The sequence below is a fragment of the Papaver somniferum genome, chromosome 3 (genome assembly GCF_003573695.1).
Source record: "Papaver somniferum cultivar HN1 chromosome 3, ASM357369v1, whole genome shotgun sequence".
Lineage (NCBI taxonomy): Eukaryota > Viridiplantae > Streptophyta > Magnoliopsida > Ranunculales > Papaveraceae > Papaver > Papaver somniferum.
In genome coordinates, this window is record NC_039360.1 from 143,311,121 (window position 1) to 143,331,789 (window position 20,669).

General features: G+C 43.4%; 2 protein-coding genes across 2 annotated transcripts; both read right to left on the minus strand.

Annotated features, from left to right (window-relative positions):
* Window positions 1-87: 87 nt before the first annotated feature.
* LOC113360055 lies at window positions 88-714 on the minus strand. Its single transcript, XM_026603606.1, has one exon. The coding sequence runs from the start codon at window positions 712-714 to the stop codon at window positions 88-90; it is 627 nt and encodes a 208-aa protein (XP_026459391.1).
* A 1,309-nt stretch (window positions 715-2,023) lies between these two features.
* On the minus strand, window positions 2,024-18,527 carry LOC113360056 (something about silencing protein 10-like). The gene is made up of 8 exons (XM_026603607.1): window positions 18,430-18,527; window positions 17,492-17,579; window positions 17,221-17,400; window positions 2,910-3,089; window positions 2,648-2,821; window positions 2,384-2,538; window positions 2,137-2,260; window positions 2,024-2,052 (listed from the first exon to the last, which is right to left on the minus strand). Exons 1-8 carry the CDS (start codon window positions 18,525-18,527, stop codon window positions 2,041-2,043), a joined length of 1,011 nt encoding a protein of 336 aa, XP_026459392.1. The 3' UTR covers window positions 2,024-2,040.
* Window positions 18,528-20,669: the final 2,142 nt, after the last annotated feature.

Below are 20,669 nucleotides of genomic sequence, written 5' to 3' on the forward strand. Positions count from 1 at the left end.
ATTCGCGGCGAAAAGATATTCCACTTCGTTTTCTTCATTCCTATCATACGCGGTAGAGTACTTTGCCTCCTCAAACAAAAACAATAATTATTGCATAAGTACTCTCTCTTCCCATGACTCTTTTCTAAATTTTTCTCTTTCGTTATAGATAGTTTCCAATGAGGATGAGTTTTGGGGATTTAACACCTTGAAGCCACTAAGAATATCAATACGTCTTGTGCGTCTTTTACTCAAAACGCGTACTAAATCCTTTTCTAAAGGGTTGAGCCTTGCCGAATAAGGATGGTTGATCAAACTTTCCGGAATAAGATGATTATGATAACCTGAGACGACTTTTTCCATATACCACACTTTCTTGTCGTCGTTAAATTTAAATTTAAGCTTAAAATGGCATCCGGTCTTCTTCGTATTATATACTCCCTTCTTCCTTGCGGTTTTTGGTTTATACTCGCTACCCTTTTTCCAGTGGATCTCATACTTTTCACTACACTCGCGAACCATTTGAAAGCTCTTGTTTGTAACTTGTTTATTCTGGACTATGATGCACATCTTTTTCAACACTTGTGATCGAGCCCACAACTTCGCATCTTTCTTATCTTTCCACTCATAGTTGTTTGCATAGTGAGCACTTGTATCCTCGGAAACTTGCACAGGTGGGGGTTGATCTTCCATAACCACCTCTTGCTCTCCAATAACCACCTCTTGATCTTCCATAACCACCTCTTGATCTTCCACCGGAATGTACGATACAATCTATTATAGAATGACATATGTCACATAATTATTCACAAAAAATATTTAAACACATAGAAACGGCTGGGTTCAAGAGTGATATTCCAGCCGTCAAAGCGTACACGGCTGGGTCGACAAGTGATATTCCAGCCATTATTAAAGATACGGCTGGGTCGAAAAGTATTATTCCTAACCGTAAAACATTTACGACCAGGAATTCCAAGACGTATATTTTCCTGTAACTGGAGGAGTCAGCTTACGGCCTAAAAAACGAGTCGTAAAACTAGTTACGGCTGGGTAACCCAACCGGCGCCGCCAGCATTAAAGAGCATTTAATATTTTCGGACAGGAAACCTAACCGCCGCCGACAGTATTAAATGCTTCCCAAGCACGTAGAAAATACCTGGCCGTAATCGACAAGTTACGGCCATGAACTTTTCATCGTTCCATCCGTCAGGTTTCATAACGGCTGGGAGTTCATGAACTGTGAGTCGTATAACTCAATAACGACCAGGAGTTCATGGTTTCCCTGCCGTGATTCTACCTTGCGGCTGGAAACCTAGGGTTTTCAGAAGGAAAAAATCGAAACTCTGAGCTTCAAAACTGAAATTGGAGTTAGAATAGAGGTATACCTGGTAATCTTGAGCAATTGTTTCTTCGATTTCTTCTTCTTCTTGGGTTGGTCCTTCGAAATCATAGTAAGGTTCATAAGGGTTATTTTGAGTTTGAGAAGAAATTTCATGATTTTGTGAAAAACCAGCAAAGAACTGATCATTGTTGATGGGTATTAATATGTTATCGTATTTTGAAGATGAGGGTTCACCTACATCAAAAGTTTTGCTTGAATCACTGATTTTCATTTTTTTTCCCCAACTTTTTTCTTTTTTCCCCTCCTCCTCCTCCTCCTCCTCCTCCTCTCTTCCCTCATTTTTTTTGTTTGTTTTGATTTTCAACTTCAACACTTAACTTAAGGAGATGAATTAGTGTTGATTAATTAGCTAATCATGATTAATTAGTAACATTAATCGAGTTTATTATGTAAAATCAGTGAGGGGTCATATTAGTCATTTATAATATTTGATGGGGGGTGTCCCAATTACTATTTGGCAGCCCTTGAAGCCCCCAAAAGACCATGACTTTCCAAGCCCCAACAATAGGATTCAAAAACTACACTTTAGAAAGAAAAGCCCCTTGCTATGCCAAATATTAGAAGCCAAAATTGAGACACTGTTGTTCTCAAGATTTATTTGGGGTTGCTGCATTCTCTGTAAGTGTGAGAAGCACATCAATGCTTCAGTTGATCTTACATCAATGCTTTCTCTGTAAGTGTGAGAAGCACCGTCAGACAGGTGGATATATTTGTGTATATATATAGAGAGAGACAGGGAGAGAGAGAATATATACCTTGCGCTTAAACTGTTTTTTCCCTCCCCTATTCGAATTACTGAAGCTTGAAGGACCTTCTTCGCCATCCCCATTCAAAGGTAAACTTCTAACATCGTAGAAATCTTCCGACAAGCCAACCAATCTGGTATTGTCAAGCAAAGCAGGGGATCTATCATAATGATCGCGGATAGATGCATAACTTAACATCAAGACAAATAACAGGTACTATCTAATGATTTATGAATACAATATCTATCACTCATACCCGTTTCTTGACTTCTTCAAATGCTTCCCTTGCTTTTTCTCCGCCTTCGTAAGAGGTACACGGGTGAAAATTTCCTCTTCTTGTCTTGCACGTTTGTTCATCTTCTCCCTATACTGAATAACTTCTCGACTTTCAGCTCCAACAACTTCCCGTATCTGTATTTGAACATAGCCAATTAGAGATGAACAGAAGATTGAATACAAACCCTCTCAGAAAGAGAACTAATCTATTAACTTGGTTGAGTGACATTAATACACAACTGACCTCTTCAGGTTTCCCTTCAGCAGCATTCAGCATGTCTCTCACATAGGGACTTTGTTTAGCCTGCCGTAAAATTTGCATGTCCCTTCTCTGGGCCAGTTTTTCACTCTTAGATATATTTTCTTCCTCCATAGCTGTGGGAACAAACTTGGGTGGACGGTATACAACATCATCACCCTACATTTCTCAGGAAAAAATGATTCAGACAATTTAAATCAGCAGAACTATCTGACAGAAATTTTTGTGTTTGTCTAGTTGTACAAACCTCGGAATTGGGCAACTTGGACTTAAACATGTCAGGATTTGGCCGATATCTCAGGAAGTCCTCTGATTTGTTTGAAGTATTTGCTTGCTCTTTATTGGCATCTTCTTTCTCTACAGTATTTGCGGTGCCTCTAATGTACTTTTTAATTAGGTACTCGTGTTTTTTATCGATTGTACGAATCTGCAATATCAGCGAGAAGAGGTATAAAGGGAAAAGAACTTAAATAAGTATCAAGTAAACATCGTGATGCAAACAAAATTTAGCATACTCAGTGTGTACATATTTCATCATCAAACACGTGTATGTAGGAAGACACGTGGAGAGCATGCGGACCAAGTCATCAAAACATGATGACACACCCCCACAGCCAAGAAGCTCATCCCGTCGACGTCAGATCTTTGCCCGAACAAATCCAAGGGCAGAAGTTAAAAGATGTATCAAAAGAAGCCAAGATCAACGGTGAAGAGAAGGTTGACTGACATGGACGTGACAGGGGCAAAAGACACTTGTCTGACACGAGCATGTGTCTCAACTACCCGCATTAAACACTCTGAGCAGTATACGTGTCGATCAACCCGTGGAACGAACGAGGATGACTCTACGTGATCAAGTTCTGAACGAAGACCTCCGCGTGATGGACACAAAGCACAAGAAGATAAGGTTCCAACGGCCCACAGAAACGGGTCCCACACTCTAACCCCATAAATACCCCCTCTCCACCAAGAGAGGGGGGATCGAAAAACAGAGAGAGGAGGGGAGAGAGAAGGATTGCGAGTGTAAGTTTATCTTTGTACAATTCACAGACCTATGTAAACTCCAAAGTCATTCGACTACCTCTGTAATCATCTAATGCATAGTGAAACGACAACCCCGTGGATGTAGGCCTCAGTGCTGAACCACGTAAATCCCAATCTTATTTACATTTCAGCACTTTACGTTCATTTGATACTCCACGAGTTTTACTTTACACTACGTTTCTTTATCTTCCTCTATGTAAACGCCTCTAGTGATGATATTAGATGAGGCTATGATAAACCCGAAGGTTTTGAGCCAAGGAATCAATACAATCATCTCATCAGTACGAGTGTGTATATAGAGTGCGAACATTGTTTGTGAACATATAGATGCCTTCGTGATTTACGTGTTCATAATTTGGCGCTAGAAATAGGGACTTCGTCCCGGTAAAAGATTTATCTTATCCTGTGATTTCATCTTAAACTAGCATATGATTGCTCTGCTTCATTAGCTCTGACAGTATTTATCTTTTGTTAACTTTACCATATTCAAAAACACACCTGTTATCTTCGATAGCTCCGGCAGTATCTTCATTTACTGGTTAAAAGATTTATTACTTAGATCCATGGATTTACATTTTTTTTAGATCTCGTACGGACTGTTTCCGGTGGGTTTTCGTAAATTTTCAAAGGATCTACATGCATTTTAAAAGGGATCTTCTCGCGTTTCCACGTACTTTCAATGAATCCACACTTTTAATAAGACTTTAACCCATGTATTTTAACTCATGTTTAATCAAATGAGCCTCCCTAAGAGTTTCTCTGTGGCCCTCGGGCAGTTTTTCCCTGTCTTGGAGTAAGGTATTTCGCAAACTAACCCGATCCGCACGGACATTTTGTTTCTCGCTGTTTGAAATTCCCTTGTGCAGAAAGAAAGCGACAAAAGGACCCACGATGGAAAAGATGCAGGAAGCAGGAAATCCAAAGCCTCGTCAAAGGAAGCACCAAGGACAACCCCGGTCATCACCCGAAGCAAGCAGAAAGGGGACAAAGCCAAAATGACTAGTCAGAGGCAGGATACGCGGAAATCACTTCGCCGATGAACGCTAACTCCGTTGCAGCCGCGGCTCTCAGAGCAGCGGCGACAAAGTACAGTACGGCGCGGCAACCCTGAAGGCTGCAGAAGCCAGCAAAACTTTTGCTACGAATCAATTTCATCACCAAAAGAAAGGTGGATGAATCCAGAACACATCAACCCGCGCACCCGCCAACCTTCGGAATGCCATCAACAAACGATCAGAATCAAACTGTGCCGGCGGCTCTAACACCGCAGATGGGCACTCACCGATTTGGAAATGCCAACAATCGAAGCTGAACCTCTACCACCTTTAGTACAGACCGTAGAAGAAGGCGGCACCATGGCCGTAGTAGCACGAGCTGGGACTCCCAATCAGGGGTCAAACCAATCACATCGATTGATGGCTGAGCTTGAAGAATTGAAGAAGAGCCAGCAGGTTTACGCAGATGTTGTCTTGCTGGCCAGAGAAAACCAAGATTTAAAAGACCGGATTGCCCTAAGTACGAAGACCAGCCAACAACTTGATGAAGCCAATTCAAAGGCACCAGAACCTAATCGAGACCGAAGAGTCATCGTAGCAGCTAATGGAGACGCGGCTAGGGGAAGTAGCGCATCCGACCCGGATTATAATGACGCAGAGTCAGAATATCACGAGCAGAAGAGCGTAGGGCACCACCGCGATGGAAGAGCTGCGTGATGAAATGATGGCCGAGATCAGGCAGTTAAAACTAGACAAGGCGGGGGAAGGTTAGAGGAGGTCATGAGAGAGGCTAACTCCACCCCTAACTCATCGCCTGGCCAACACCCCTATTCCGCTGAAGTGCCCTGTCCCGACCTTCGAATGCTATGACGGATCCAGTGATCCCGCTGCACATATTCGGTATTATAACCGTGTTTAGCCAGATGGAGTCAGAACGACGCCGTACTCTGTAGATACTTCCCATCAAGCCTGAAGGGATCGGCATTGTCTTGGTTTGATAATTTGCCGCCGGACTCCATCCACTCCTACGACCAACTCGCAGAAAAGTTCTTAAGAACTTACATGTACAACAAGGCTGTTAACACCGGAATGGATAAGCTCTTTTCGCTGGCAATTGGCTACAAGGAAAACACGAGGGAATACACTAACAGATGGCACAAGATCTGCCAAGCCATAGGAAGTGTGGACCCAGTGGTAAGTATCAACTGCTACAAGTGGGGATTAGACCGAATGAGTCCACTATTTGTTGAGATTCATGGAAGCGTGCCTAAGACAGAGGAGATCTTCGAATAATTATTGAAAAGCACGCTCGTCTTGAAGAAATCCAGCGTGAAAACCCGAGGGGATACCGCAGAGGTCTCACCGTACCAATTCCGCAGAACAAACCAATGGGGTCAAAAGGAATAGCTCAGTGGAACGGCCTCACGAAGATAGGAAGGAACGAAGGGATGAACGACGAAAAGACGATCGAAAATTCGAAGATCAAGTTTACACGAAGCTCAATGCTAGCTATGCCGGATCCTGCGAGAGATCAAAGGAAGGGAAAATTTGGAGTGGCCATGGTCTAAGGGAAAACACCCCTAGATCCGAGAAGTCTAAAGATTACTGTGAATATCACTGCTTCAACGGACACCAGACCGAGAAATGTAAAAACCTCAAAATAATGATCCAAAAATTGATTGATGCTGGCGAACTCCAAATTACATACGAAAGGAGGTCCGAGGATAGATCCAAACGACCAAGCCAGTCCAACTTCCAGAGGGGAACCGCACAATCAATACCATCTCGTGTTCTGAAGCAGGGCCCTCACTTACACACAAATAGGAAAGAGGCTACGGAAACAGTTCGAGGACCACTGCGAATTGTATAAGATTGATGGTGTAGAAGTGGACGAGCACGAAGAGTGGATGGACTCACCTATTATCTTCGACGCTGAAGATATCGAAGAAGATATGGAAGACCATAACGACCCCTGGTCCTAACACTACCAGTGGCTGGATGTAACCTCAAAAAGATCCTCATAGACGGGGGAAGCTCAGTAAACGTTCTATTCTACGACGCATTCAAACGAATGAAACTCCATGAAGAACAGCTGATGACCTCTTATTACACCATCTACGGATTCAATGGAGCACCCACGAAGCCATTGGGAGACATCGTGTTGCAGGTTAACGCCGGACCCATGAAAGTAGAAACACGATTCAGCGTGGTTGACGCCCCATCCCCCTACAACGCCATTATCGGACGAAAGTGGTTACATAAACTCAAGGGAGTGGCGGCAACTTACTACCAATATCTCAGATTCCCTACACCTGAGGGAGTGATGGAAATCAAGGGAGATCGGGTCTCTGCAAGAGAGTGCCAAGCCACTCAGGATCGTATCAACAACGAACAAGAAGAGCAGCAAAAAACCCGAAGAATTAAAAATAAAGAAGCCGCGAAAGAAAAGGCCATAGACCTGTTCCTCAAGGAAACCACAGGGGGGTTTGACAAAGGATGATAATGTCCTAAAACAGAAACAGGTACTTCAGCAGCCAACAAAGGACAGAAACATACCAAATAGCAATCAAAGAACGTCCCAGTCCTCGGGGATCCGAAGCCGGTGTTCACACCAGTAGAGCCCGTGAAAGAAATCAACATAGGAACGGAAGAAAACCCGAAGATGATCAAAGTAGGGACCATAATGGACGAAAGAAGAGAAGATTCCTTAACCAAATTACTTAAAGAATACGCGGATGTATTCGCCTGGAAGCTAGGAGATATGCCGGGGATTGACCCGAAAATAATCCAACACGAGCTGCGCATCAAACCAGGCACGCCACCTTTCAGGCAGAAAATAAGAAAAGTTGCACCGGAGTACCATAAGGCAGTGGAAAAAGAACTTCGGAAACTACTAGAAGCGGGGTTCATCAAAGAAGTCAAGTACCCTACATGGATCTCCAACATGGTCGTCGTTCCTAAGAAAAATGGAGGGGTTAGGATATGCATCGATTTTACTAACCTCAACAAGGCATGTCCAAAGGACAGCTATCCCCTGCCAAGCATAGATCAGCTGGTTGAAGCTAAGCAGTAGAAGGATACGAAGAGCTGTCTTTCATGGATGGATATTCTGGTTACAACCAAGTAGCCCTGGCAGAAGAAGATCAACTACACACACATTCTACACCCCACATGGCCTTTATTGCTACACTAGAATGCCCTTTGGACTTCGAAACGCAGGGGCAACATACCAAAGAATGGTCGATGCTATCTTCAGGCCATGGATTGGTAGTACCTTAGAAGTCTACGTTGATGACATGCTCGTCAAAAGTAAGCTGCGCAAAGATCACCATCAGGATCTGAGAGATATCTTCGAAGCAATGAGGAAGCATCACATGAAAGTAAACCCAGAGAAATGCACCTTCGGTGTCACTTCAGGGAAATTCCTCGGATATCTGGTAACAAAAAGGGGCATTGAGGTAGACCCAGCGAAGATTCAAGCCATAGTAGAAATGCCATCCCCGAAGAATTTAAAGAGTGCAGAAGCTCAATGGGTCCATAGCAGCCTTGGGCAGATTTATTGCCCGATCCTCGGACAAATGCAAACATTTTTTCAATATTCTCAAAAAAGGGAGTAAGTTTGAATGGACCGCAGAATGCGAAGAAGCCTTCCAAAAATCAAAGAACACCTGGCTTCAATTCCAATCCTGCAGAAGCCTGATCCTGATGAGGTTTTGGCATTGTACATAGCAGCGACGGAAGACGCAGTTAGCGCAGTGTTGGTCAAAACCAATACGAAGATAGAACACCTATCTTATGTCAGTAAGACCCTCAATTCTGCGGAAAGGAACTACACGAAGATCGAACAACTTATCCTAGCATTGGTATGGGCTACTCAAAAGCTGAGAACCTACTTCCTAACTCACTTCATCCGGGTCCCATGCAAAGCACCACTGGAAGCAGTCCTTAAAAGCGCAGGAAAAGTGGGCAGAATAGCCAAGTGGAACACCCACCTGGACCAATTCAACATCATCATGAAATTCAACATTCCCGAAAATCCCAAGTTTTGGCGGATTTCTTAGCAGACCTCCCCTGGACAACGACGAGAGATTAGGGAATACCAGAAGCCGAGGAAGAAAGCAAGGATCCAATGGATATCCTCGAACCCGCGAGTCAAAGACAATGGGAAGTCTTCGTCGATGGTTCCAAAAATAAGGAAGGAGCAGGAATAGGCATCGTCATCACCACCCCAACCGGAGAAAGGATCGTACAGGCACTCAGGTTAGAATTCAAAGAGCATACTAACAACATCGTCGAATACGAGGCAGTCGTACATGCCCTCCGTTTAATAATAGAGATGGGGGTAACCGATGTAAGACTGACAAGTGATTCGCAGCTTGTCATACGGCAAATAGGGCTCGAGTACAATGTGTACGACGACACCCTCTCAGCTTACATGGCCTTGGTCCAAACATTGGCATCACAAATTCCGAACATCAAGTTCCGGCACTTATGCAGAAGGGATCTCAGGCACGCGGATGCCCTAGCATATATATCATCCATGCTGAAGGACAAAAGCGTCGAAGCTATTAAAATAACAAGGGTATACGAGCCTTCGATTGCATCACAATTCTCCTTCGCTACCAATCAAGATACAGTGGAAGAAAATATCGAAGACCAGGTAGGAGAAGACATCCATAACGATTTTGACGAAGAAGATATCCTGTCAAGAGCAAATCAAGACGAAGATTTCAGCAACGAAGATGATTGGAGAATGGTGATCCATGCGTTTCTTGAAGAAGGAACCTTACCCGCGGATCATAAACAAGCCAGGAAAATACTCTCCAAAGTAGGAAGATATGACCTTCGGGATGGAATCCTGTACAAGAAATCCTTCCTCGGACCGTTACTACGCTGCTTGTCCAGGAAAGAGGGGCATCGAATTCTAAACGACATCCATTATGGTGACGCAGGGAATCATAGCGGCATGAGATCACTAGCCGACAAAGCAAAAATGCAAGGATATTACTGGCCCACAATGATACAGGATGCCGCAAGAATGTCCCGACGATGTGAAGAATGTCAGCGTTTCGCCAAAAAGATACACGCGCCAGCAACAACGTTAAATTCTGTAGGTAGCCCGTGGCCATTTGCAAAATGGGGCATAGATATCGTCGGGCCTTTCATCGAAGGATCAGGGAAAAGACGATTTTTGATAGTAGCCACGGACTACTTCAGTAAATGGGTGGAAGCTAAAGCCTTAGCCAGGATCAGAGACGTGGATGTGTTTACTTTCATATTCCAAAACATCATTTGCAGGTTCGGCATACCAGCAGAAATCGTGTCCGATAATGGTAAGCAGTTACAAGGGAAAAATATAGACATGCTCTTCGATACTTTCAAAATAAGGAAAACAAATCCACCCCCATATACCCTCAAAGCAACGGACAAGCGGAAGCCACTAACAAGACCCTCGCCCTTATCCTCAAAAAGCAATTAGACGAACATAAGGGGCGATGGTGTGAACAGTTGCACAATGTGTTATGGGCATACAGGACAACACGAAGATCTGCCACTGGGGAATCCCCGTTTCTCCTCACTTATGGAGCTGAAGCAGTCATCCCAACAGAGATCCTCATGCCAACCACAAAGACCGAAGCATGGGAGAAAAATCTCACAACAGACATGATGTTAGAGAGATTGGACGACCTGGAAGGAAGAAGGGAAGCAGCATTGCAGAAGATGGAAAATTATCAACGAAGACTAGCAAGGGAGTACAACAAAAAGGTAAAACTTCGAAATTTTGTAGAGGGGCAGTATGTGCTAAGAACAATCCCACAGTATCAACGATAAAAGAAATGGGGAAAGCTAGCACCTACGTGGGGAGGACCTTTTATAATACACGACATTGCGGGAAACGGTTCCTACTATCTTCGCAATCTGAAAGGCGAGGTTCTCCGGCATCCTTGGAATGCTAAGTGGCTCAAACTGTACTACCCATAGGAGCAACGCAACTTTGCATCTGCGTGAAGAATACCAGAAGAAGAAGGCAGCGTAACCGCTCTACATGTTTCTATCTCTGGACGAGGAGTAGCAGGCCTCAACCTATCAATCAAACAAGCTTTCTGAAATTCGAGTAAACAAAACTTATCAACAATATTGGGGAAAGTAGTTAATCTACAATCTCTCAGGGCTCCCCCATCAGTGTCCATAAGTGTAAGACCGGGGGGAAGGCACCCAGCAGAAAGAGATACCCAACCAATCTTAAGGCAACGGGTCGACGGAATGGGTGTATGTAAATATTTTAACCCCATATCCTAGAACGTTGCCTCGGCCCCCACCGTCTGGGAATCCTCTGGCCAAGGGTTCGCCAGCGGGGTGACAGGTCTCAAGACGATCACGAAGGTACCTCCCTTCGGTATCGCACCCAAACACTTAAAACACTCTTCTTTTGTTTTTAGTGTCCTTCCTCACAATGCTTAAAATAAACAACAAACTGATATTGCAGGTATATCAAAAGAAGGATCCATTTCATAAAGGTTGGTTACAAAAAGCGGCAAGGCCAATTCAAGGAAAAACACATCAAAAATATTCTTTTTACAAAATACTAGCAAAATCTAACGGAAGGCTAATGCGGTCTCTACTTAGATGATGCCGCCCCATCAGCAGGGTTGTTCCGAAGAGTTGAAGGGACGCTCCCACCAGAAGAGGGTCCCGAGGAGCCAGGCAAGGAGGCAGGTACAGGACGACGCGGATAGCTCTTGACGAGGCCATGCTCGGTCTTAAGGCCAAGCTCAATCTTCTCCAGCATCTTGTTTGTCTCCTCAGCCAATTGACACCGAGCCTTATGCATAATAACTGTCGTCCGCTGGTGGGCTTGAGATAACAACAACGATAGACGATTCACTTCTTTAGAAGCAGCACCAACGGCCTCCTCGCGGGATGCCGCCAAACTCTTAAAATGATTAGTCTGTTCTTCCTGCTGCGCTAAGGAAGATTGAGCCTTTTCAAATTTTTCATTTGCAGCGCGGAGTTGTCCCTCGAGCTCTGAAAAAGACAACACAAGGGAGTTAGCACAGAAAAGACACAATCACACTCGAGGGTTATACCTTCGACACAAGCCGAAGCCTCTTCATACTCATTAACAACCGCATCTCGCGCTTCATCAAGATAGTCATATTCCTCGGATAATTTCTTATAATCTAGTTGAAGGTTGGTGAGAGTAAATTGACTGGCATCTAATTCTACCTGCTTCATCGAATCCATGTGACGAAGGTGGTTGACTTCGTTGTTTATCTCTGTTACCCCTTTGCTAAGTCTGTACATACATACTTCGAGATTCCTCTCAGACTCAGCCTGGCGGGCTATTTCAGCGCGAGACGCAGCAAGGGCTTTGCTGAGAGCCCCAACTTCGGCTCTGGCATCGTCCCTTTCTCTGGTAAGACACACATCTCCTTAATTCCCGGAAAAGGAAGGGAGCGAGCCTTTTGTAATTCCTCTTCCAGAAGATGTATTCTAGACTCCAACAACGAAGTACGCTCACGGGATTCCCGCAGATTCTCACGTGTCCACAGCAGCGTACCATTGAACAAAGTACGGTCATGATTATACAGATTCTGCATATCAACCATCTGAACATGCCTTGCGCGCCATCCCTCAGCTCGAGCGTCCCACTTTTTGGCTTCGCTCTTAATTTTTTCGACCAGCTCTTTGATACGAGATTTTTGCCGTGCCCTTTCGTTTCGAAGCCATATCAGCTCGGGGACGCCACCCACTGAAGATAGGGTGGGGAGACTCAGACAGAACAACTAAGTAGTAGAGAGGAATTACGAGGGATAAAAGATGAAGAAGAACCAAACCTGTGAAAGCTGAAACTTGGCCGCGAGTTTGCTCTAACTCAGCACGAACGGCGGCAAGCTCTGAACGAAGACCAGCCTCCGCTTCACCCAACCTTTCTTTCTCTTTAAGGCTTTTCTTCAGTTCTTCTATCTCCACCTCAGCCGCAGATAATGCCTTTTCTCTGTGACGGAGCTTAGCCTCCAGCTTCAAAGATTTCGCTTTAAAGAATTGATAACACATGGTTACAATGCTCACTCCTCATCATACACATCAAACGGCAAACATTATTACACCGAAGGATTCAATTGTCACGAAGAGATATGTACGAGGACTTACCTCCAAGACACGCTGCTGGGGAAAACCATATTGGTACCCATCGGCTATGGCCATCATGTCAACAGAAAGGGAGGGTCCGATACGAGGGTAGCCTCTGGAACACTCAAGCTTTTCCCCCACATCTCAGCAACACGCGCCTCGGAAGATAGTTCCATCATCCGACGGGTATAAGCATCGGAATTTCTCACCAGCAACCACCGGGGCAGGATGAGGAACAAACAACAGACTCTTTTTCTTGAGCCAATCCATTATGGCATCCTCACCCTCAAACATCAGCGAATGAGGGAAATCCTCGGACGGCGAGTCAACCACAGACTTCCCCTTTGCTGACATTGCCCCATCGGCACAAGTTTCGGCATCACCACGCGCATTGTGATCATCCGCGCCCTCATTCTGAACAGCAGCATCTTCCTTACCAGAACCCCCGAGCACATCCCAATCATCATTGGGGGAAAGCAAAGAAAAGTCTTCGGGAAAATCGAGGGCATCGTCAAAGAGTTCCCCTGCGGAATATATCCTGTCAAAAGAGAACTCTTGAGAAATGGTGGGGAGAGTTTCCGCAGCCTCACCAGCAGGAGCAGACATGTCCGCGATAACACTTCCGTCAGCCACCGCGGTATTATTTCTCCCTTCAACACCATCAACCCGCACCAACCTCTTCCTCGACATCAGGAGGGGAAGTATCAGTGCGTTCTTCCCCATCAGACATTCTCATCCTCGGCAAACTCTTCGTTCACCGGACTGGTAACTTCTTCATGAACCTCAGCCTCACCCGTCACAATGGTAGAAGACTGCTTGGGCCCAATCTTTTTCTTTTCGACACCTGCAAACCAATACACGTTCCACAAAAAGAGTTATTTCCTCATACACAGTTTGATTTTCAAAAAAGGAGGGGCGCGGCCAGAATCTGCAATAACCATACCTTGGCAGTAGCGGCACTCTTCGGTGGAAGTATAGCACCAGAACCTTCCTCCGTCTCCTTCAACGACGTCGAGAGCATAAGGAAAGTTCATGCCTTCGAAATTTAAACGCCAGGACAGAAATCTCCATAACGAGCAGGAGGAGATTCACGAGGCCTGCTACTCTCAGAAGGACGCCAACCGCGCGGACCGGGAATCCAACCATACGCCCAAGGACCAACAATTTCAATAACAGTGGCGTGCCACTCATAATCATGGTCACGCTTGATCCTTTCGCGAGCGGGAAAAAGTTTCCGCTGACTCGACCCCTCGGTGCCTGGAATATTTCAGTTTGGCATCGCTCACCTCACTTAACAGACGAATTTCGCCCCGAGGAGCAGCGAGGTTCCGAAGGCTAACACTCCACGGTTTACGGTTCCTACTATTGACATAATCCCCAAAGGAGTTGTTGAAGTTTTCAGGAGTATACCATTCCCTCTCAGCGGGATTTGGAACGTAACATGTCATCGTCGTCTCCCCCTTACTCCGCAGATAACATTCCCTCAGTGCACGGAGATAATTCCCCGATAATTGCGACACGGAACGACTGTGAGTATTGGTGGAAGAGCCTTCACGACCACCAGCACATCATAATAAAAGGAATCACCAGATTGTACAACGGCAGCATAAGACCCGCCTCGAAGGCTCCAACCGTAGTCAACAGGTGAAACTCATCAAACTGATACTTCGAGATGAGCTCGTAAGTAATATCATCCTCAGGGGCATAGAAACGAACCTCGAAGGCTTGAAGCTCATGCTTTTCCTTGAAAACTTCAAGGTCAATGTTTGAACGTGACTTTCTTCTTGCTGACCGAAACGCTGCGTATCACCGGGGCAGCTCATCCTCTTCCGCGGGATCGGACGAACCAACAAAAGCTTCGGAAGCTTTCTTTTCAAAGGAGGATTCTTAGACGATTCTCTCGGCACACACCTTTGGAGTTCTTCCCTTTGAAAGAAAGTACTGGAGGCGGCGGGCAGAGGGTCTGCACGGGCACTACAGAACGAAGAGGGGAATATCGAAGGCGCCACCACGAGGAGGTGTCTGCGTACACCTAGAGTCATCACGAGGACGAGAAGCAGCACGCCGCAGTATCGAGACCCGGAAGGACCTTCGATGGATCCCCTTTCCTAGGAGGAGAGGCCTTCGTCCCAGAAGAAGACGAAACTTTACTACCACGGGGATCTATTTGCGACAATTTAGAGAAATCTCCCCCAGGTGGATATGTATCAGACTCTCTACGTGGAGGTGATCTTGGTAGATTGGAAGCCGGAGTTTGATAAGGAATCCGCGGACGGTCAGACATTGCTGCGAGGAGGTACAACAAAAACAAGTTAGAAGCAAACATGAGGGCATCACCAAAGATCAAAAAACCACAAAATTAGCAGTTCATCTCAACATAGCGCAGAAACCCTAAAACTAGCATACATGCATGTATACCCTAAAACCCTAAACTTAAAAGTTCAATCAATACAATTGAAACAATGGTCTCCTCGACTTGAGAAGAAGAACAGGGGCAAACTAGCATACATGCATCAAAAGATGTTCTTCATCACAAACAAGGTACGACAGCAGCAGGAAATTTACAATCAACACAATCAACACAAAACTTAAAACAACAGAAACGAAGAAAAGAAACCTTACCACTACAAACAAAATCCCAAAAGAAGACAACAAACCAGAAACAAAGAAGAAACGAGCGTGATTAATGCTAGGGCAGAGAAAATTTAATGGTTGAAGAACAAAGAATGAAGACTGACAGGGAGAATGAAATTAATTTTCAAGGAGAATGAAATTAATTTTTCTCATATCCTTAATATACTCGAAAGAAAGAGAAGGAAGTTAATGGAGGAATGGGAAACGTTCCCATTAAATGAGCAGTTAATACACGAGTAAGAAACGTGCCCAAGTATCTAGGAGAAGTTATTAGGAGAGAGGAAGAATATGTAACGTCTGTTTTCTTCAATGCTCCCACTAAACACTCAAGCCCGAAGAAAAGCGGCAAATTGTGTGTACATATTTCATCATCAAACACGTGTATGTAGGAAGACACGTGGAGAGCATGCGGACCAAGTCATCAAAACATGATGACACACGCCCACAACCAAGAAGCCCATCCCGTCGACGTCAGATCTTTGCCCGAACAAATCCAAGGGCAGAAGTTAAAAGATGTATCAAAAACACGATGTAATGCGGAGCACTAAATAACTCCCGAAGAGTTACTTTATCTCATACCCAAAAGAAGCCAAGATCAACGGTGAAGAGAAGGTTGATTGACATGGACGTGACAGGGGCAAAAGACACTTGTCTGACACGAGCATGCGTCTCAACTACCCGCATTAAACACTCTGAGCAGTATACGTGTCGATCAACCCGTGGAACGAACGAGGATGACTCTGCGTGATCAAGTTCTGAACGAAGACCTCCGCGTGATGGACACAAAGCACAAGAAGCTAAGGTTCCAACGGCCCACAGAAACGGGTCCCACACTCTAACCCCATAGATACCCCCTCTCCACCAAGAGAGGGGGGATCGAAAAACAGAGAGAGAGTAGGGGAGAGAGAAGGATTGTGAGTGTAAGTTTATCTTTGTACAATTCACAGACCTATGTAAACTCCAAAGTCATCCGACTACCTCTGTAATCATCTAATGCATAGTGAAACGACAACCCCGTGGATGTAGGCCTTAGTGCTGAACCACGTAAATTCCAGTCTTATTTACATTTCAGCACTTTACGTTCATTTGATACTCCACGAGTTTTACTTTACACTACGTTTCTTTATCTTCCTCTATGTAAACGCCTCTAGTGATGATATTAGATGAGGCTATGATAAACCCGAAGGTTTTGATCCAAGGAATCAATACAATCATCTCATCAATACGAGTGTGTATATAGAGTGCGAACATTGTTTGTGAACATATAGATGCCTTCGTGATTTACGTGTTCACACTCAGGAAGTATACCACGCCTACTGGCTCTTTTTTTATAAGAGAAAATACCATGCCTATTAGATCCTGTGTTCTAACTCCAGGAAATAAGATAAGAAAAAGGTAAGCCTGTACATATTGGCACCTGCGGTAAATACTAAATAACAGTGGACTTTGTAGCATTATACTGCAAAGATAAATCTAGAAGATGAAATAGAGGTTTCACAAGTGCAAAATCTTTGTTAACCAATTTTATTCAGATTGATACAACATAATAGGCTTTACTCAAACAATTACCGCCATGAAAGAGTACTTGGGTGAAAAGGTTGAAGACCCATAATGAAAACAAAAGATCCTAATGTCAGATAACTTAGAAGTTGATATGTACATTAGACAGCTGAAATTTTCATGCTTGACCTGGTACTCAGTATTAGGTGATAATGCCTTTATATGATGACAAGAATAGATATATGCACAAACCTTCTCTAAGAATAATATCATCTCTACAAGGCTCCGAACAACTGGGTGTCCCTCGATAGAAAGCCCTTTTGCCTTACGAAGTAAATAGTAAACAACACACTGGCAATAGCTCATAAGAAGGAAATTCTTGGCATTAAGATAGCTCAACCCATGTGTAGTCGGAAATTGATTTTCATTCACCTGAACAGATTTTCACCCACCATTAAACAATAATACTATACTATCCACCAATGAGAAATAGAGTTAACATCGTCTAATGCACGTTTCTTACTTTCAATGTTAAAGCTTGCACTTTGCTCCTCACTAAATCCAATCCTTCTTTCATTTCTTTTAACAATGCACATAACTGAGGAGCTTCTCTGAAATGGAAACAAGGTGTACAGTAATTTGAACAAAACAACAAGCCTTTAAGGTGTACATCAAAATTTTAAAGAACTGGGGTGAAATGCAGAAATAACCGCTATTTTGTTTATTTATTCTCAATTGAACTTACTTGCTCGTTCTTTCGTTCTGATCTGAAGAGCTAATCGTATCTACCATGATTCTGAGTTTTGTCGGCTACACCTTTACGTATCATGAATATCTGAGATACATAATCATTAAACCCAGGGCTTCTAGGTTGCCCTACGAATTACGAGTTCCAAACCCTGCAGACATACTCTATTGGTGTTTGAATCAAAAAAAAATTACTCTAATGGTGGGTTTGGATGTCGAATTTTAAAGGTGAAATTTATGGGTCCATGGGAATTACGTTTCCCTTTATATGTTTGGTTGTCCGAATCCTTGGAATCATGTTTTCTACGGGATTCAGTTTTCCAACAAATCCTCCGTATGGAGTGGGAAACTTATCAAGGGATTCATGGACCCACTTTTCTTAAACTCTTTTTTTTTAAAGAAAAACCTTAGCAAAAGAAACTAAGGACCATATGAAGGAGTAGCGGTGCTTATGGTGAGCCTGCTTTCATTGTTCTTACATAATATAGCTAAATTAAAAGCTTCCAAGTTTTGGAGTATGTGAATTAACTTAAGACTACTTAACACAAAAGTGATAGGCTTGATTCTTGAGCTATGATCTTCAGCATAGTTTGTTGGATGGTCATAGTAACTGGGATTGAATCTTTCTTGAATTGCTTGATGATATAGATAGTGAACTCTGAGAAGAATTTCCTTTGATTCAGCATGTACTTCAATGTTCATGTGATACTTTACCTTGGCCCAGCTGAAAGCCAGGTCTGCTCCTCCTGTTGCTTCTCATCCTCCAGAGTGGCCTGGGTATCTTCTGCTATCAATGTTGTTTCCAGCAGCATCCAAAATAGTTAGTGCAGAGAAAAATTTGCAAGTCTCAGGGTTCTGTACAGTGCATATATCCTTATGGTGAAACCAAACTCCTGTAGAGTGTGGTTCAGGTCATAAGGAATATGTGTGACAGATTCAGTGTCAGTCCCAAGGTTGTTTGAGAGGAGATCATTAAGAGCATGAGAAGATAGGTTGTGCACTCTGTTATAATCACATAGGTATTGCTGAATACACTGAGAAGTGTGTTTAGCATTTGGAGTTATGTGATTGAAAACCAGATCACACCTAGCTTTCCAGATATGCCAGCAGGTGGTAGCATATTGATTAATGATTTTTCGTGGGTTGTAGTAATGAGGTTCAAACTCTCGGACTTGTGAAGGATAATTTTTTAAACTTAATAAAAAAAAATATATACAATAAAAATATTAACACTGGTGCGAGAACCTGTGACTAAAGATTCGGCCATTTTTCATTTTCAAGTGGTTCAGAATTTAATTCTAGGCGATTATAGTTCAAAACAAAACAAATATTAACTCTATTCTTTTCCAAAGTAGATTCTATAAAATATTACTTGTATTTTATGAGCATGGCGCATCAAGAATCCCTAAGACTAAGCATGCTCCATCAAATAAAATCACAAATAATTAGTTAAAATCTTAATTCAATTAAAATTGGTGCAAAAAGCAAATAAAGAATTAATTTAAATTACCACATGGATGAAACACGACCTCCTCCGTCGTCCCAGTGCTTGGGGTTTAACTCGTCATATTAATCATGTTCTCAAAATACATAATTGATGCTCAAAATTTGATTAAAAGAGTGAAAAAGTATAAAACAATGAATCTACGACCCACAAAAGGCGTCCAGAAATCAACGATAGAAATGTACTGTTGTAAAACAACGATACTTAGCTGCTGCTGTTGACACTGTTGAAGAACGACGGTCCTGGGACGTCTGTTCTTCGTCTTCTCCTTCTTCTTCAACGGCAGCAGGAAACTTTCCTGCAGTTCTTCTCTTCGCCTCTGCAACCTCCCTGTGGTCTCCCAATCGACCCCAAACTCTCGACACCCCCTTTCCTTCGACCCTATAACTCTATATATACCCAACAGGCGCAAGAAATCTCCCTCATTCACTCCATATAATCTTCATTACTCGGTCAGTAAATGAAAATATTTTGGGAATATTTTCTTTCCCTTCTCGTCTCCTGCACGCGTATTACAGCTGCAGAACTCTCCTCATTTATCTCTGTCACGCCTCTGCCTATTGATAGAGTCATAACACATGTTCTGAACACGCTCAAATTCCACAAAACTCAAGAAATCCCGTGAATAGCTTCCTCCCGTACGGGTCTGCTTTGATTTCATCTGTTGAATTTTCTAGCCAAATTTGATCGCAACAAACACCCATACCAGCTCTATTATGATATACCACATCTTTCAACAAAGTTTCAGCGATTGAATCTCACTAAAACACGTCAAAAAATTCTTCCCAAAGTTCTGCCAGTTGCATGCGTCATTTTTCCCGCCTTTTTCTGATTTCAAATTTTGGAAGAAAGGGACCTCCCCTTTATCCATTCTTGGGGTCCCTTTAGCAATTGGGGCGGAAATAGTAATTTTGGGGATGAAACAGTAATTTTCTGGTGTTTTTAACAACTCCTCTGGGTGCTTTTAGCGCATTTCTGGGGTGCCTTTAACACTTTATCCTGGGGTGTAAATCACCACTTTTTGAGCTCATTTCTCCTCAAGGGCTTATTTCTCTAAAATTTCCTACAAAGACATAAAATAACACAATAAATACAAAATAGAGCACCAACAATACATACAATTGAGACATATTAGACACATAAATGTGTCTATCAACACCCCCAAACTTATTATTTGCTAGTCCTCGAGCAAAACTAATATGGAAAATAAAATCCTAACTCACTAGGTGTCCCTAGTGACCGAGTTAATCTCGGGAGGGTTTACCAGAGGTGTACCCACAAAACCAATACTCCAAACTCTAGCTATCTACGCAGAACCTTGGAAGGCACTAAAGAATCTCCTTGGTTGGCATACTTATTGACTATAAGAGGAAGTACCCTGATGCGAAATTCCAATTGTTGTACACGAGTTTGCACTCAAGCATACTAAAATTCATATATATATGTGACA